Below are 17,718 nucleotides of genomic sequence, written 5' to 3' on the forward strand. Positions count from 1 at the left end.
TGTTTTACACACTTTAAGACCTAGATTTATCAAGCCTTGGAGAGTGATAAATTGCAGGGCGATAAAGTACCAGCCAATCAGCTCCTAACTGCCATGTCCAGGCTGTGTTTGAAAAATGACAACTAGGAGCTGATTGGTTGGTACTTTATCACCGTGCAATTTATCACTCTCCAAGGCTTGATAAATTTGGACCTAAGTTGGTTTTAAATGGAGACGCGAGATATACCCATTGCAATATTCCTTTCTCCAATTTTGTAATGTATGGATACCCTTAATAAAATGAGAAACAAAATAGGCCAATAAACCATAAAGTTGCTAATATTAACAAGCCTGCTTTATTTTCAGTAATATACACATTTCTTACATTGTACACAGATAAAAATGAACAAACTTCGATCTGCTATCCCACTCAGTCACCTGACAGTTCAAGATGTGGCACTTCTGTAACAAATGCTAAACAAACACACCTCTTCCTTCTTGTATCAAGGCGCCTCTAGTTAGTATAGTATTATGACATCTAAAAATCTGCAGTTTGCCCACTTTCAGCCAGAGCCTGTGTTCTGTGTAAAATCTTCCAGTGAATCAGAAATTAACTTATTTGTTTTTTTCTGTAGTGAAATACCATAACGTTACACATATTGGGACAGCCATATGTGACTGACCTAATGTATTGCTTAGTTACTGTATATCTCATGAATATGCATACAAAAAATAAATAGTATCTTTGTGTTGGAAGGCCGTGATTTATGTTGCTTTTCACAGAAACCAAAAATAGGATTGAGAACCCCTATGGAGACGCCACTGGGCACTGATGACATGTTTGAATGATGAGCGATCGGGATTGGCCTCAACTGTCCTTCTGAAAAACAGAATTTCTCAGGAAGACTACATTATAGATTAGCCCTTCCAGTGTGTATAGTTATACATATTGTTTTTAAGTATTTGAAACACACACAGCAGCCACACTTCTTCGTAAGCAGAGTTGTCCCGCTCTCTTCTCTGAACACCTTGCCTTGGAGAGGGTCTACACAACCGTGCTTAGTTCAGGCATGATTTGTGGTCTACAGCAATGCCTGTCACTCCAGCGACACACCAACGCCCCCAAGTCAGACAAATATTTGTATCCTCTCTCGGATAGCCTGCCTGCAGATGGGGCAAGAGGTCAGGGACGAGCTGCATTCAGTGCAGGATCCATGTCCGCACTGAAACACCAGCTTGATGTGACTGTCGATGCAGATTGGGCAGGTCATCCTTTCCTCCATTTGACGATATCGGTTCTGAAGCTCTTCCATCACCTTGCGCTGATCTGATACTTCTAAGCTCGGCACATCGTCAACTTCTGTGCTATCTATACAGGAAAATAATAGAACAGCATATGCATGTTTAAAAGTGTCTCCACACAGTGGAGGAAGCCATTATGTGGTCCTCAACAATATTTATGAAAATGCAGCTTATTCATTTACTAGAACCACTGACATCATTTCAGTACGGGACATGCCCTCATGTTTTAGTGACTGGGTTTAGCCCACAAAATGGCTATGTTATGGGCACATTTTTAAATGAATACCTAAAACGTAATACATTTTTAAAATAAGCCATGTCATACAATTAGGCAGAACCTCTAAAGGTGCATGCCCAGCGTGTATGCACAGCTGACATAGCTGGGCTGAAAATCACTCAGTGCATACACACTGAGCGAGTTTCCCCCCTGCCCAGCGATGTCAGCGGGGGTGAACCGCTTTCCATAGCAGGACACTATGGAAAGCCGTCCATCCCGCCGTTCATCTGCTGGTAATACCAGCAAATGAATGGCGGCCACCGGCGATAAAGTGGAGGCGTGCATCAGCGCTCACCGCTCATCACTGGGGCATACACACTGGGCGGCTTTGAGCTGAAAGCCGCTCAAAACACCAAAAGTGAGCTGCTTTCAGATCAAAATCGCCCAGTGTGTATGGGACTTTAGACTGATTACGGAATGTACAATATGAGCGCCCACTTCCAAAGTAGTGAAATTGGTCACTCTAAACACAAACATTGACATTACCACATGGTGTGTAAAGCAGGTATCCGATAACGGAGTTATGAGAAAAATACTTATTGAGTGCTGAAGGAGACTGCGTGCCTTTCCCTAATGTAAGCTGGAGTCAAATCTACCTCTGGTAACAATTGCTAGGATAAGCTTGCAGCCATTTCCTGCATTTCTGATGCTTCCGATCCAAGCTCAGCCTGATCCTGAGTCTGCTTATTTCTAAAATCATTTTTTTTTTTTTAGGAAAAATCACCAGGGCTTGCTCTGTCCCCCTCCCCTCTGGGACTAAAGTTTCCAATTGGCTTAATTAGTCAGTAATTACTCACCTTCCAAATCGGTGTCTTCTTCTTCCAGCGTCAAGATCCGGTCTTCTGCAGCAGCGGTGTGTGTAAGTATGTACGTGACTGTGTGTGTGACTGCCCTGTGTGTGTGACCCCCCCAGGAGGCAGCAACAGGGAGAACTACATGTCACAGCAGCCCCCTCCCCAGTGGAAAGATGGAAGTTAGACAACCGGGAGCCGTGGAGATCACCGGACTGGTAAGTGTCATTTTTTTCTCCCGTACGCAGTGGGGTCTTCAGCATGTGATTTATTTTTTTAAATTGAATACCGCGGGTAAAGAGAGCACATATACCTGAGGTAATCCAAAATTGGGCGTGAGGTAAGCAAGATTTTTTTGCGGGCAAACCTCCCGCCCAACTGTTCTCCCCCCCTCCCCCACCCCAATTTGTATCTGTCAGAGAAAGCCAGAGCTTGTTCCAGCACTAGAAACCACTCACGTTACATAAGAGGCAATGTTTATCACCTTTAAGGGTAGCTGGTGGTCTGTTCAGTAAAAATGAAATAGGTCTGAGTAGCGGGCATGATGGGTTCAGTGGTGGGTGTGGATACCCCGGGTAAGTACATTTATCCTTTGACCTTTTTTGTCCCACTGTGTGCTAACCTCTGCCTTGGATGAAAATGACCTCCAGTAAAACGGAACAATTTGCTGTCATTTTCTCCAGGAAATACTTTTATCGTGTTCAGTAACAGTGATACAATTACTGCCACACTGAGCAAACAAATCATCTAGCACAGGGGTGGCCAACCAGTCAGTGACAAAGAGCCAACAAACCTTGTTAGGTACGTCAAAGAGCCGACATCGAGCCGATGGCGCGCATGCAAAAATGGAATGTGGCCTTGTGCCTGCTAGGCCACACCCCTGGTATAAAATATATTGAAAAAGCCAGAACGACATAAAATACATTTTTTAAAGCCAGATCCATTGAAAAAGCCAGATTCACATAATAAACTTCAGCTCCCCCATGTGTCATTCCAGCCAGCACCCTCCTGTCACTCCAGCCAGCACCCTCCCGTGTTACTCCTGCCAGGACCCTCCTATGTCACTCCAGCCAGCTCTCCCATGTGTCACTACTTCCAGCACCCTCCTGTCACTACAGCCAGCTCCCCCATGTGTCACTCCTGCTACCCCCCTCCTATGTCACTCCAGCCAGCTCCCCCATGTGTCACTACTTCCAGCACCCTCCCGCGTCACTCCTGCCAGGACCCTCTCCTGTGTCACTCCAGCCAGGTCTCTCATGTGTCACTACTGCCAAGACCCTGCTGTGTCACTCCAGCCAGCTCCCCCATGTGTCACTCCTACTACCCCCCTCCTATGTCACTCCAGCCAGCTCTCCCATGTGTCACTCCTACTACCCCCCTCCTATGTCACTCCAGCCAGCTCTCCCATGTGTCACTACTTCCAGCACCCTCCTGTCACTACAGCCAGCTCCCCCATGTGTCACTCCTGCTACCCCCCTCCTATGTCACTCCAGCCAGCTCTCCCATGTGTCACTACTTCCAGCACCCTCCTGTCACTACAGCCAGCTCCCCCATGTGTCACTCCTGCTACCCCCCTCCTATGTCACTCCAGCCAGCTCTCCCATGTGTCACTACTTCCAGCACCCTCCCGCGTCACTCCTGCCAGGACCCTCTCCTGTGTCACTCCAGCCAGGTCTCTCATGTGTCACTACTGCCAAGACCCTGCTGTGTCACTCCAGCCAGCTCCCCCATGTGTCACTCCTACTACCCGCCTCCTATGTCACTCCAGCCAGCTCTCCCATGTGTCACTACTTCCAGCACCCTCCTGTCACTACAGCCAGCTCCCCCATGTGTCACTCCTGCTACCCCCCTCCTATGTCACTCCAGCCAGCTCTCCCATGTGTCACTACTTCCAGCACCCTCCTGTCACTACAGCCAGCTCCCCCATGTGTCACTCCTGCTACCCCCCTCCTATGTCACTCCAGCCAGCTCTCCCATGTGTCACTACTTCCAGCACCCTCCTGTCACTACAGCCAGCTCCCCCATGTGTCACTCCTGCTACCCCCCTCCTATGTCACTCCAGCCAGCTCTCCCATGTGTCACTACTTCCAGCACCCTCCCGCGTCACTCCTGCCAGGACCCTCTCCTGTGTCACTCCAGCCAGGTCTCTCATGTGTCACTACTGCCAAGACCCTGCTGTGTCACTCCAGCCAGCTCCCCCATGTGTCACTCCTACTACCCCCCTCCTATGTCACTCCAGCCAGCTCTCCCATGTGTCACTACTTCCAGCACCCTCCCGCGTCACTACAGCTAGCTCCCCCATGTGTCACTCCTGCTACCCCCCTCCTATGTCACTCCAGCCAGCTCTCCCATGTGTCACTACTTCCAGCACCCTCCCACGTCACTCCTGCCAGGACCCTCTCCTGTGTCACTCCAGCCAGGTCTCTCATGTGTCACTACTGCCAAGACCCTGCTGTGTCACTCCAGCCAGCTCCCCCATGTGTCACTCCTACTACCCCCCTCCTATGTCACTCCAGCCAGCTCTCCCATGTGTCACTCCTACTACCCCCCTCCTATGTCACTCCAGCCAGCTCTCCCATGTGTCACTACTTCCAGCACCCTCCTGTCACTACAGCTAGCTCCCCCATGTGTCACTCCTGCTACCCCCCTCCTGTCACTCCAGCCAGCTCTCCCATGTGTCACTACTTCCAGCACCCTCCTGTCACTACAGCCAGCTCCCCCATGTGTCACTCCTGCTACCCCCCTCCTATGTCACTCCAGCCAGCTCTCCCATGTGTCACTACTTCCAGCACCCTCCTGTCACTACAGCCAGCTCCCCCATGTGTCACTCCTGCTACCCCCCTCCTATGTCACTCCAGCCAGCTCTCCCATGTGTCACTACTTCCAGCACCCTCCCGCGTCACTCCTGCCAGGACCCTCTCCTGTGTCACTCCAGCCAGGTCTCTCATGTGTCACTACTGCCAAGACCCTGCTGTGTCACTCCAGCCAGCTCCCCCATGTGTCACTCCTACTACCCGCCTCCTATGTCACTCCAGCCAGCTCTCCCATGTGTCACTACTTCCAGCACCCTCCTGTCACTACAGCCAGCTCCCCCATGTGTCACTCCTGCTACCCCCCTCCTATGTCACTCCAGCCAGCTCTCCCATGTGTCACTACTTCCAGCACCCTCCTGTCACTACAGCCAGCTCCCCCATGTGTCACTCCTGCTACCCCCCTCCTATGTCACTCCAGCCAGCTCTCCCATGTGTCACTACTTCCAGCACCCTCCTGTCACTACAGCCAGCTCCCCCATGTGTCACTCCTGCTACCCCCCTCCTATGTCACTCCAGCCAGCTCTCCCATGTGTCACTACTTCCAGCACCCTCCCGCGTCACTCCTGCCAGGACCCTCTCCTGTGTCACTCCAGCCAGGTCTCTCATGTGTCACTACTGCCAAGACCCTGCTGTGTCACTCCAGCCAGCTCCCCCATGTGTCACTCCTACTACCCCCCTCCTATGTCACTCCAGCCAGCTCTCCCATGTGTCACTACTTCCAGCACCCTCCCGCGTCACTACAGCTAGCTCCCCCATGTGTCACTCCTGCTACCCCCCTCCTATGTCACTCCAGCCAGCTCTCCCATGTGTCACTACTTCCAGCACCCTCCCACGTCACTCCTGCCAGGACCCTCTCCTGTGTCACTCCAGCCAGGTCTCTCATGTGTCACTACTGCCAAGACCCTGCTGTGTCACTCCAGCCAGCTCCCCCATGTGTCACTCCTGCTACCCCCCTCCTATGTCACTCCAGCCAGCTCTCCCATGTGTCACTACTTCCAGCACCCTCCTGTCACTACAGCCAGCTCCCCCATGTGTCACTCCTGCTACCCCCCTCCTATGTCACTCCAGCCAGCTCTCCCATGTGTCACTACTTCCAGCACCCTCCCGCGTCACTCCTGCCAGGACCCTCTCCTGTGTCACTCCAGCCAGGTCTCTCATGTGTCACTACTGCCAAGACCCTGCTGTGTCACTCCAGCCAGCTCCCCCATGTGTCACTCCTACTACCCCCCTCCTATGTCACTCCAGCCAGCTCTCCCATGTGTCACTACTTCCAGCACCCTCCTGTCACTACAGCCAGCTCCCCCATGTGTCACTCCTGCTACCCCCCTCCTATGTCACTCCAGCCAGCTCTCCCATGTGTCACTACTTCCAGCACCCTCCTGTCACTACAGCCAGCTCCCCCATGTGTCACTCCTGCTACCCCCCTCCTATGTCACTCCAGCCAGCTCTCCCATGTGTCACTACTTCCAGCACCCTCCTGTCACTACAGCCAGCTCCCCCATGTGTCACTCCTGCTACCCCCCTCCTATGTCACTCCAGCCAGCTCTCCCATGTGTCACTACTTCCAGCACCCTCCCGCGTCACTCCTGCCAGGACCCTCTCCTGTGTCACTCCAGCCAGGTCTCTCATGTGTCACTACTGCCAAGACCCTGCTGTGTCACTCCAGCCAGCTCCCCCATGTGTCACTCCTACTACCCCCCTCCTATGTCACTCCAGCCAGCTCTCCCATGTGTCACTACTTCCAGCACCCTCCCGCGTCACTACAGCTAGCTCCCCCATGTGTCACTCCTGCTACCCCCCTCCTATGTCACTCCAGCCAGCTCTCCCATGTGTCACTACTTCCAGCACCCTCCCACGTCACTCCTGCCAGGACCCTCTCCTGTGTCACTCCAGCCAGGTCTCTCATGTGTCACTATTGCCAAGACCCTGCTGTGTCACTCCAGCCAGCTCCCCCATGTGTCACTCCTACTACCCCCCTCCTATGTCACTCCAGCCAGCTCTCCCATGTGTCACTACTTCCAGCACCCTCCTGTCACTACAGCCAGCTCCCCCATGTGTCACTCCTGCTAGCACCCTCCTATGTCACTCCAGCCAGCTCTCCCATGTGTCACTACTTCCAGCACCCTCCTGTCACTACAGCCAGCTCCCCCATGTGTCACTCCTGCTACCCCCCTCCTATGTCACTCCAGCCAGCTCTCCCATGTGTCACTACTTCCAGCACCCTCCCACGTCACTTCTCCCAGGACCCTCCTGTGTCTCTCGAGCCAGCTCTGCCATGTGTCACTCTAGCCCACCCTCATGTATCACTACAGCCCCCCCCCCCCCATCAACATGTGCCATAGCAGCAGTCCCTAATGTGTCCTCTGTTTGCTTGTGGATGTCTCACCTCTAGTATCTGACTCCTTCAGTTTTCAGTCCCTGTAGTGCTGCTGCGTGTCTGGCTGGAGTGCAGCGGTTTCTGTATCTGTTGTGGTTTAGATTTAGAGTGCTGGGAGCCACATTTGAATAAAGAAAGAGCCACATGTGGCTCAAGAGCCACAGGTTGGCCACCGCTGATCTAGCACATAAACTGGAACAGCTATAAATGTACTGTAATGTGATGATGTGAGAGATATACAGACACAATGACTAAATGTATATGTTGTATACTAACATTTTGAAAGACTTTTGGTATTTCTGTCTGACAGTCACAATGTCAACATTGATCATAGTGACATGAAAATGTCAACATGAACCTAATATCGACATTGAACATGTTGACATTGATATGTTGACACGGATGTTATGGGGTGTATTCAATACCTATCGGAAACTGCCGTCTTGTTGGAAAGACGGTAGTTTCCGACAGGTTTAGGTCAGAGGGGTTCCGACCTATTCAATGCGGCCCCGTTTTTTACAATAAGTCGTGAAATCCGACTTGTCGGAATGCACGTGGATCGGTGGAATAGCCGCCGATCCGCGTGCTTCTGTTGGAAAGGGGACCAAATCCAGCAGGTTTTGGTCCCGTTTCCGACAATGTCAATCTGACTTTGTAAAAAGTCGGATTGACATTGCCGCCGCCTCCACCATCCACACTGAGGGGAGCAGTGCCAGGGTGAGGAGTGGCGCCGGGGTGAGGAGAGTGGCGCTGATGTGAGGAGAGCCACTCTTTGAAAAGGGGTTGTCGGATCCATTATGACAAATGCATGTCGGAATGGATCCGACTCTTATTGAATACACCCCTATGTCGACATTGTTATAATGCAGACATACTGGTTTTCTTCTCATTGTGTTCCTAACACTGGCAGCAACCCTAACCTTTACCCTAACCATCCTGGGGTTAACACGCAGAAGATGGCATTCACACTGTGCATATAGCTGTTCCTGGCAAAACACATGGTTATGTGCTTCAAGTGCTGCAGTGTTCAAATTGCTTGCTCTCGCTAGGCTGCTAGGAATATTGTCTATGTGCAGGAGAATAGAGTGTGTTACTGCTGAGCTTACTGCATGGATGTTCTTAGCATAAATGCTACACACCGCATAATTACCCCCTACCGCTAGAGGACACCTGCCCTCTGTATCAGATGTGTATGTACCCCCATCCATTTTCAGCAGCACTAGAACACAATGCAATCTGTTATTATTACCCCATATAAAGCTGCAGCAAATTTGTTAGCAGTTGGGCAAAACCATGTGCACTGCAGGGGGGGGGGGGGGGGGGGGCAGATATAACATTTGCAGAGAGAGTTAGATTTAGGTTGGTTATTTTGTTTCTGTGCAGGGTAAATACTGGCTGCTTTATTGTTACACTGCAATTTAGATTTCAGTTTGAACACACCCCACCCAAATTTAAAGGGGGGTACACACGGAGAGAGCCGTGTTTAAAATCTAAGCAATCTGACTAGCCCTGTGCTGGGTGTCCCCCCCGCATGTTAGGAAAGCTGATCGTACGATCAGGTCTGAATTACCCCTATATACACAGTGGTTCACTATGTTGTTTTTTTCCTTGGCTTTGAGGACCTCTGAAGTAGATTGCAGTATACTGCCAAACTTCTGTTTGCTCACCTTGCCTAATCTTTTTGGTGATTGACACTTGACACTTTATGCATTTCTTCATTCTCCTGGAGCATTCTGGGACAACAAAACAAACACAATTAGATTAGTTATACACATAATTTACCATTTACTGACAATTGCTAAGTATTAAGATTGAGACGGTCATTTGCAAATCTGTGTAAAAAAGCCCTGATAGCTCTATCACAAACACATTGGAAGTTAATGAACTGATCACAATGCAGACTTGGAACTTATTTCTTCTCTATGTGTTAGCCTAGTGCAAACGATGGAACATGGTTATACTGTATTACGTTTTCTGGGAACTACCTCATTTAGTCACTTTGTTCCCACATTTGAGGAATTGCAGGGCTACATGGAAATGTGCATGGTGAAAAGAAAAACATAACTGCATTCATTACCTACAGTATGTCACTATTGTACATTTATATTGGTGTACAATAGGTACAGTGCTAGTGCGTAATGACAAGTTATTACCAGTCACTCACATACCGCAGTAATGAATAGGGGACCATTGGCTGAGAGTGCGGAAACCGGCTGCAAAAACAACTGACATCGACACTGGGCTTCAATTGAAGCTGAAACTCGACAAATGATAAATAGCAGTTTTTCTGCAACAGGTTACATTGGTTTCCACAGGGAAACATCAGGAGTGTAGAGTGGATCTTGATCCAGAGGCACTAATAGGCTAAAGCTTTAGGCCGTCCCAGGATGCATTGGGGCCTCCTCTATAACCCCGCCTCTAGGCACTGTGAGCTCAGTTTCGGTTGGTGCCTGCAGCAGCAGGTCACTTAACAGGTGGGCTGCACTGGGCAGCCCTGAAAAAGCTTTTTCTGGCAGAAAATTTCTTCAAAACTGGGCTGTCATGGTGACACTTCAGCGCTGCAGCGCTATCACCTCCCAAGTGGCGTTGCATACTCCCACGGCCTGTTCCTGGGTACTTGTGGCGGAGACGCTCCGGCTTTAGGCACACGGTCACAGTCACAGTCACTCTCCTGGTTCGCGAGGCTGCTATGGGGAGGAGATATGAGGGTCCCCCAGGTGGGCCCCGCCATTAAATCACGTTCCGTAAGCGACCTAGGGAGACAGGTTGCGGAGCTGACGTGGACACTGTCATCGAGCAGGGACCCCACTAGACCACCAGGGCAATAGAGCACAAGTCGAGTGTACTAACGCCCTATTTAATAAGGCTCGCTAGTACCTGGGGTGGAAGTCCAGCATAGGGGAGCTGGCGCTTGACCTGTAGCCTCTCCCCGTCCCAGGGCGACATATACTGCAGATTTTCCTGCCCTGGAGCTGCCTTCCACTCTCCCTCACTCCCGGACTGAGATGCTGGGCGCCATCTTAAAAGCATAGTTGCGGCTAGTTTCTGCGACTGCAGGGCAAGGTCTCCCTTGTAAAGCCGCCTGTATACAGCACTGTCACTTTACAAACACTTGAGTATTCTACATGTCTTTATTCAGACAGCGTTAGTTAAGAAAAAGTGTACCTATAACAATGAACCACAGTTGGTACAATTACTGCGTCATCATCATATGAATGTTAACTCCACATTAAAAGTATATAACTTTAAAACCATAAATGGTGTGGTATTTTGTAAGTATAGCGTTCCTTAATCCAATGACATCTCTAAGTCAAATCAGTTGTTGTCTGATGATATTACACCCATAAATAACTCAACGCGTTTCGTCCAATGGACTTCATCAGGGGTCTATACATCAAAGGAGTCAGGGAAACACTGTGAGGTATATAACAGTATGGTCATGGTGGTCTCACAGTTAAAAGCTCAATATGATAATGCAATGGTAAAACAGTGATGCTGAATTAACTGTTGACAACAATTAAGTTGTATAAATCAAGCTTCTCAGCGTGGATAGCACTCCTGAACAGCAGTGGAGTGCTATCCATGCTGAGAAGCTTGATTTATACAACGTAATTGTTGTCAACAGTAGATTGACACCAGAAGTAAAATTTCATGCAGCTCCGTTGGAAACCCCATTTTCTCTCTATACATCTATATCTATAAATATATATATATCCGTATATAAGACCTTTACATGTCTTTTGCATTTGGGTATAACAGGATTCACCTGAGCACATTTACTGTATTCTATATTCAGCCAATAATACCGTTGTTCCCAATTAATGTAAGCCAATTTTTGGACCCCATCCAGACACTGTCACCTTGCTCTTCAGATTCTGATTCTATGCTTTTCCCCTATGCTCTTGACAGATGCTTGATGTCACAAAACGCCATTTATGCTGAGAGTGGGGTTTTTGCATTTTGTGTTTTTTTTATTTTAGCATTTTTATGTCACAAAACGAGATAATTCATCACATATTACAGCAAAATATGAATAAACATAAATAATGTCTGTTTTACATTTCCGCAATCTGTCTCTTAAATGTTTAATATCTCTATTCCTCAGACATCTGTCTGAGGAATGCATAGGCGCACACTAGGTGATTGGTAAGCAATCCTCTTACCTTCACATACTATGCTGTGTTGACATGGGAAAAAGTTGATGAGCACTGCCAGCTCCGAGCACACAAGGCATTCTGTAGGACTGGTAGCACTGGGCATACTGAGGTTGGTCATTGTATTCGGGGTAGTGTGTACCCTGCGTAGGGTGCAGCTAATAGTGGATGGGTCAGTTTCAGCCTGTTGTTCCCTAAAACAAGACAGTTGAACACATTTAATAAGACAAGGCCCTAGGCAACCTGTGGTAATCTAGAGGTTGTTGACATTAGAATCACAGCAGGCTCTGCATATTCTATCCCTGAATCAAGAAATACAGTGGCTTATACAGAACAACCAGTAGCTTCCCTCGTATCTCCCATGAGATGCATAAGAAATGTGACTTATGATCTCAAATATTATAATTCCACACAATCATTATTGTCAATTAAACATTTATTTTCCACCTTAGAGTCCTGTCTTATATGATATACAGGGTATATACTGCACTTTCCACGTTGTACACCTGTTCCCAACTTCTACAGATAATATGGACACTGTGGCTGATTCAGAGTTGCACAAAACTCAGTCTACTTGTGGCTGAATGGGTGTACCTGAGTGGCAACAGGGCGTTCGCATGCAGGATGTTGCAAATGTGTCTTGGGTGTTTAGGTACAGATGTGTGCTCATACACTGTGGCTTCAATCAAGTCTTGGGTGACTAGGCCACACCAAGGGTCTTTTTTTTATTTTTATTCGCACAAGTAAAACAACACTGAAGTGATTGCACTAATCAATTTGATGTGCAACATGTGCATATCTGTGCGCGAATGAGTCTGAATCTGTATACACAGTGCTACGATGCAGTAACCCGTGGTATTTTTGCACGGCCTGTTCCATTGTGCATCATCTGTGACTTCGTACGTATTTCCTGTGTGGTTACAGTCACAGCCCAGCGTCGCTTGTACACTGTGAGTGGTGTTTTGCTTTGTCTGCGATACAACTAAGATGCAAAAAAATAAGATTTTAAACCTACCGTTATATCTTTTTCTCATAGTCCGTAGAGGATGCTGGGGACTCCGTAAGGACCATGGGGATAGACGGGCTCCGCAGGAGACAAGGGCACTTTAAGAAAGACTTTAGTTCTGGGTGTGCACTGGCTCCTCCCTCTATGCCCCTCCTCCAGACCTCAGTTAGAGAAACTGTGCCCAGAGGAGACGGACAGTACGAGGAAAGGATTTTGTTAATCCAGGGCAAGATTCATACCAGCCACACCAATCACACCGTATAACTTGTGATAAACTACCCAGTTATCAGTATGAAAAAACAACATAGCATCAGTGCAGGACCGATGCAACTATAACATAACCCTTATTGAAGCAATAACCATATTCAAGTATTGCAGAAGTAGTCCGCACTTGGGACGGGCACCCAGCATCCACTACGGACTACGAGAAAAAGATTTACCGGTAGGTTTAAAATCCTATTTTCTCTAACGTCCTAGAGGATGCTGGGGACTCCGTAAGGACCATGGGGATTATACCAAAGCTCCCAAACGGGCGGGAGAGTGCGGATGACTCTGCAGCACCGATTGAGCAAACATGAGGTCCTCCTCAGCCAGGGTATCAAACTTATAGTACTTTGCAAAGGTGTTTGAACCCGACCAAGTAGCAGCAGGGCCGGTGAAAGGTTTCTTAACACCCTAGGCAAATCTTTGGTGTAGCCCCCCCCCCCCCCCTTCACACCCTGACATACTCAGCCCATCAGGTGAAAAATCGCAGTGGAGGCATCTTATTAGTTTCACAGCCACCGCTTGATAAATGCGAGTTAGTGCCACACCAATAGAATTTGATGGCAGATAATAGCCACATGGTCCTTTCAGTCTGCCCTTTAGGGTTAAGGGCCAAAGTATTAGGTTTAGGTTTGAATTAGGGGTTATGGTATTATGGTTAGTTTATTGGATTGGGTTAGGATATTAGGGATAGAGTATTAGGGTTGTTTTAGAGGTTTGGGTTAGGGTTTTAGGGTTATTTTGGGAGATGGCGCTAGGGTATTAGGGTTGGTTTATAAATTTGGGATTATTTCTCAAAAGTGACACAGTACAGTCAATCAAGCTGACATTTCGGTCCCTTAAAGGAACTTAATTATGGCACAACCTCCATCTCCAAAGGCAAGTAGAAAATAACCTGTCTCCATACTTTTTGCCTGAAATAGAGAAGCCCACAATAATTATTAATAAAACTTGATGTTGGTGTAGGACAAACCAGAAGTGGCACTGTTTAAAATGCCTTAATAGAATTCTCACTTATATAAATAGGCAACTCAATATCTATATAACATACAGTGGCCATAAACACTTACCACCATGGATAGGGGCCCTCATTCCGAGTTGATCGCTCGCTAGCTACTTTTAGCAGCCGTGGAAACGCATAGTCGCCGCCCACGGGGGAGTGTATTTTCGCTTTGCAAGTGTGCGAACGCCTGTGCAGCCGAGCTCTGCAAAAACATTTTGTGTAGTTTCTGAGTAGGTCTGAACTCACTCAGCCCTTGCGATCACTTCAGTCTTTTTGGTCCCGGAATTGACGTCAAACACCCGCCCTGCAAACGCTTGGACACGCCTGCTTTTTTCCAAACACTCCCAGAAAATGGTCAGTTGACACTCACAAACGCCTTCTTCCTGTCAATCGCCTTGCGATCCGCTGTGCGAATGGATTCTTCGTTAAATCCATCGCTCGGCAACGATCCGCTTTGTACCTGTACGACGCGCCTGCGCATTGCGGTGCATACGCATGCGCAGTAGTTACCTGATCGCTGCACTGCGAAAAACGTCAGTGAGCGAACAACTCGGAATGACTCCTAGGGTACTATGCATGCCGATCAATCCACAGACAGCAGCCCCACAGCTGTGGACAAACTCCGGCTCTCATAATCACAGAGGGCTGTATGGAACGCATAAGCACACAACAGGACACTTAACCAATGCAGTGTGACAACTGCTCTGTGCTGCGTTCCACCCACATCTGCAATGGAACACAATCACATGTATATAAGCAGCTAATTAACAGACCATACCAGCCAAGTATTCAAATCTTTTCTGTCACCTCTAAATGCACTACTTTTTTCTACATATATTAAAGAATACCACGAACATTTACATATGGGCTTTTCCACAAAATACACACAGGCAGATGTATCTGGTGACAGGTTTTTGCCAATCCTAACAATACTGTATATCACTGAAAATTTACATACATGAAAAACAGACAATGTAGAAAACATACAGCCAACCAAAGATTAAGAGGCCCATTTATCAAATAATATTTGCGGCTATGTTCCCGAAAACAGACGGTTAGTCACAAATATTAAGTATCCCTGGAATGTATAAAGGAGGGATTACAGCAGGTATTGGAGATACCTGCTGCGATCCCTCCATTGCCGCTCGCATCCACATCCCCCATAGGTTTCTATGGGGGATGCGATGCTGCCCGATGTATCAGTATTGGGAATGCGAAGCATTCCCAATATTGTTCCCCGCAGCTACCGCAATCTTTTGATTGTGGTAGCCCATTGTAGTGAATGTACTACGGATCACAGAAAGAAGTTCTGGCTGGGTTCCCTGGAACCCTCCGCTGGAAATGGCATCAGTGCATCGCGGTCACGTGTGACCGTGTATGCACAGGACCCCTGGCAGCCCGCAGAGCACATCGCAGGGACGGGATCCTTTCGGAACCCCTGTCTCTGCAGTTGGCGGGTGATACATTAACCCGATAGGATCGAACATTGCATTGCGATCCTGGGCAGTAAGATCCTGCCCAGATCACATTCACTAAGCAATCCATGATAAATGGGCCACTTGAAACATAGAATTTGATGGCAGGTAAGAACCATTTGGCCCATCTAGTCTGCCCCTTAGGGCCCCTACACACTTAGGGCTGTCACACACGCGCCGGATTCTCCCGGATGGCAAAAGCCGGACAAACTTTGTCCGGCTTTTTGCCATCCGGGAGAAACCGGCAGAATCTCTCACACACAACGGCTTTGAGCCGTGTGTGATGCTGTGCGCATGCGCAGCATTAGACACGGCTTGGAAAAAAATCGTTGTGTGTGTGAAAGCTCCCCTTCACACACACGGTTCACTGGCTGCAAAGACGGCCCGGCAGCCGGACCTTCCAGTGGATAGTTCCGGCTGCAACCCGGCAGCCGGGGCGGGGCCGTGCAGTGTGTAAGGACACTACACCTCACACGGGGGGGTCATTCCGAGTTGTTCGCTCGTTATTTTTTTCCGCAACGGAGCGATTAGTCGCAAACTGCACATGCGCAATGTTCGCAGTGCGCCTGCGCCAAGTAAATTTGCACAAAAGTTTGGTATTTTACTCACGGCGTAACGTAGATTTTTCATCGGTCTGCTGATCGTAGTGTGATTGACAGGAAGTGGGTGTTTCTGGGCGGAAACTGACCGTTTTCTGGGAGTGTGCGGAAAAACGCAGGCGTGTCAGGGAAAAACGCGGGAGTGTCTGGAGAAACGGGGGAGTGGCTGGACGAACGCTGGGCGTGTGTGTGACGTCAAACCAGGAACGAAACTGACTGAACTGATCGCAGTGTAGGAGTAAGTCTCGAGCTACTCAGAAACTGCTAAGAAATTTCTATTCGCAATTCTGCTAATCTTTCGTGCGCAATTCTGCTATGCTAAGATACACTCCCAGAGGGCGGTGGCCTAGCGTGTGCAATGCTGCTAACAGCAGCTAGCGAGCGAACAACTCGGAATGAGGGCCACTGTTCATTACAATGCCAGCACGGGAAAAAGCCATCCGGCTTTTTCCTGGCCGGCAAAAGCCGGCTCGTGTGTTTTAGCCCTCATAGATCTAACTGAACGATATGAACATTCTCGTTCATTAATGAACGAGAACTCGTTCATATCTTTCAGTGTGTAGGCACTAAGATGAACGATGCGCGGCCCCGCGCTCGTTCATCGTTGATGCCGGCTCGTTTACACATGCATGCCAATGTGGACAATCTCGTCCATATTAGCATGCAGGGCTATGGGGCCGGGTGACGGGGGAGTGAAAAAACTTTACTCCCCCTGTCACCCCCCTTCCTGCTGCCGAGTCGTCTGTCGGCTGTAATGGCCGTCGGGCACCTCGGCTGCCAATCGCCTAGTGTGTAGGGCCTATAAACTCCTTTAGCATATATGTACCCTGTTTATTAAATAGTGTTTACAAACAATGAAATCAGTGTCAAAGATTAAGGACGCAGATACTATACTAAAATTTTGTTATGTTGAATTCAATGTTCTTTTAAACTTTTAAACTAAGCGTCCCTACTTAAAATGAACTTATCAAATCATGTCTATTGTGAACTGATAAATGAAAGAGCCAACAGGAGCCCAATCACGGGGGGGACGGGGAGAATAAGGGGGGGAGCGGTCAAGATACAAGCGCACAATAGGGGGGGGGGAAGCGGGTGACAAGAGGGTGCCAAATCGCGGTAAGGGGGAGCAATTAACATTATTCGGCACGCGGGAGCCCAATAACGGAGAGGGGACCAGGTAACATACGGGAAGCCGGGAGCCCATTCGTGCGCGCAGGGGGGGTAACATTTTGCGGCACGCAGGAGCCCAATAAAGGAAGGAGGTGCAGGTAACATACGGGAAGCCGGGAGCCCAGTCGCGGGGGGGGGGGGGGGGGGGAGAGAAGGGGGGAGCGGGTAACATTATGTGGCACGCAGGAGCCCAATAAAGGAAGGGGGAGCAGGTAACATACGGGAAGCTGGGAGCCCAATCGCGGGGGGGGAGGGAGAGAAGGGGGGAGCGGGTAACATTATACGGCACGCAGGAGCCCAATAAAGGAAGGGGGAGCAGGTAACATACGGGAAGCAGTGCCAGATAAAGGTCCACGTGGGCCTGGAGCTGAAATTTATGAAAGGCCTATTATGTGCTACCGCAGAGGGTGTGACTAGTGATGTGGGATGTGTGACCAGTGTTGTTGGGGTGTGGTCTGCATGGGGGGGTATAATAGTGTATTGTGAGAGTCTATAAAGGGAAACAACT

At 49.0% G+C, this 17,718-nt stretch overlaps 1 protein-coding gene across 3 annotated transcripts in view; it reads right to left on the bottom strand.

Moving 5' to 3' along the window:
* Positions 1-316: 316 nt before the first annotated feature.
* MIB2 (MIB E3 ubiquitin protein ligase 2) overlaps positions 317-17,718 on the bottom strand; it is a 304,417-nt gene continuing 287,015 nt past the window's right edge. For all 3 annotated transcript variants that reach the window (XM_063943004.1, XM_063943002.1, XM_063943003.1), the window contains 3 exons: positions 11,703-11,887; positions 9,207-9,272; positions 317-1,348 (listed from right to left, as the gene is read on the bottom strand). In XM_063943004.1, the coding sequence (XP_063799074.1) occupies positions 1,107-1,348; positions 9,207-9,272; positions 11,703-11,887 (493 nt within the window). In that variant the 3' untranslated portion in view covers positions 317-1,106. The remainder of the gene's footprint in view (positions 1,349-9,206; positions 9,273-11,702; positions 11,888-17,718) is intronic.

Source organism: Pseudophryne corroboree, chromosome 10 (genome assembly GCF_028390025.1).
Source record: "Pseudophryne corroboree isolate aPseCor3 chromosome 10, aPseCor3.hap2, whole genome shotgun sequence".
NCBI classification, from domain to species: domain Eukaryota; kingdom Metazoa; phylum Chordata; class Amphibia; order Anura; family Myobatrachidae; genus Pseudophryne; species Pseudophryne corroboree.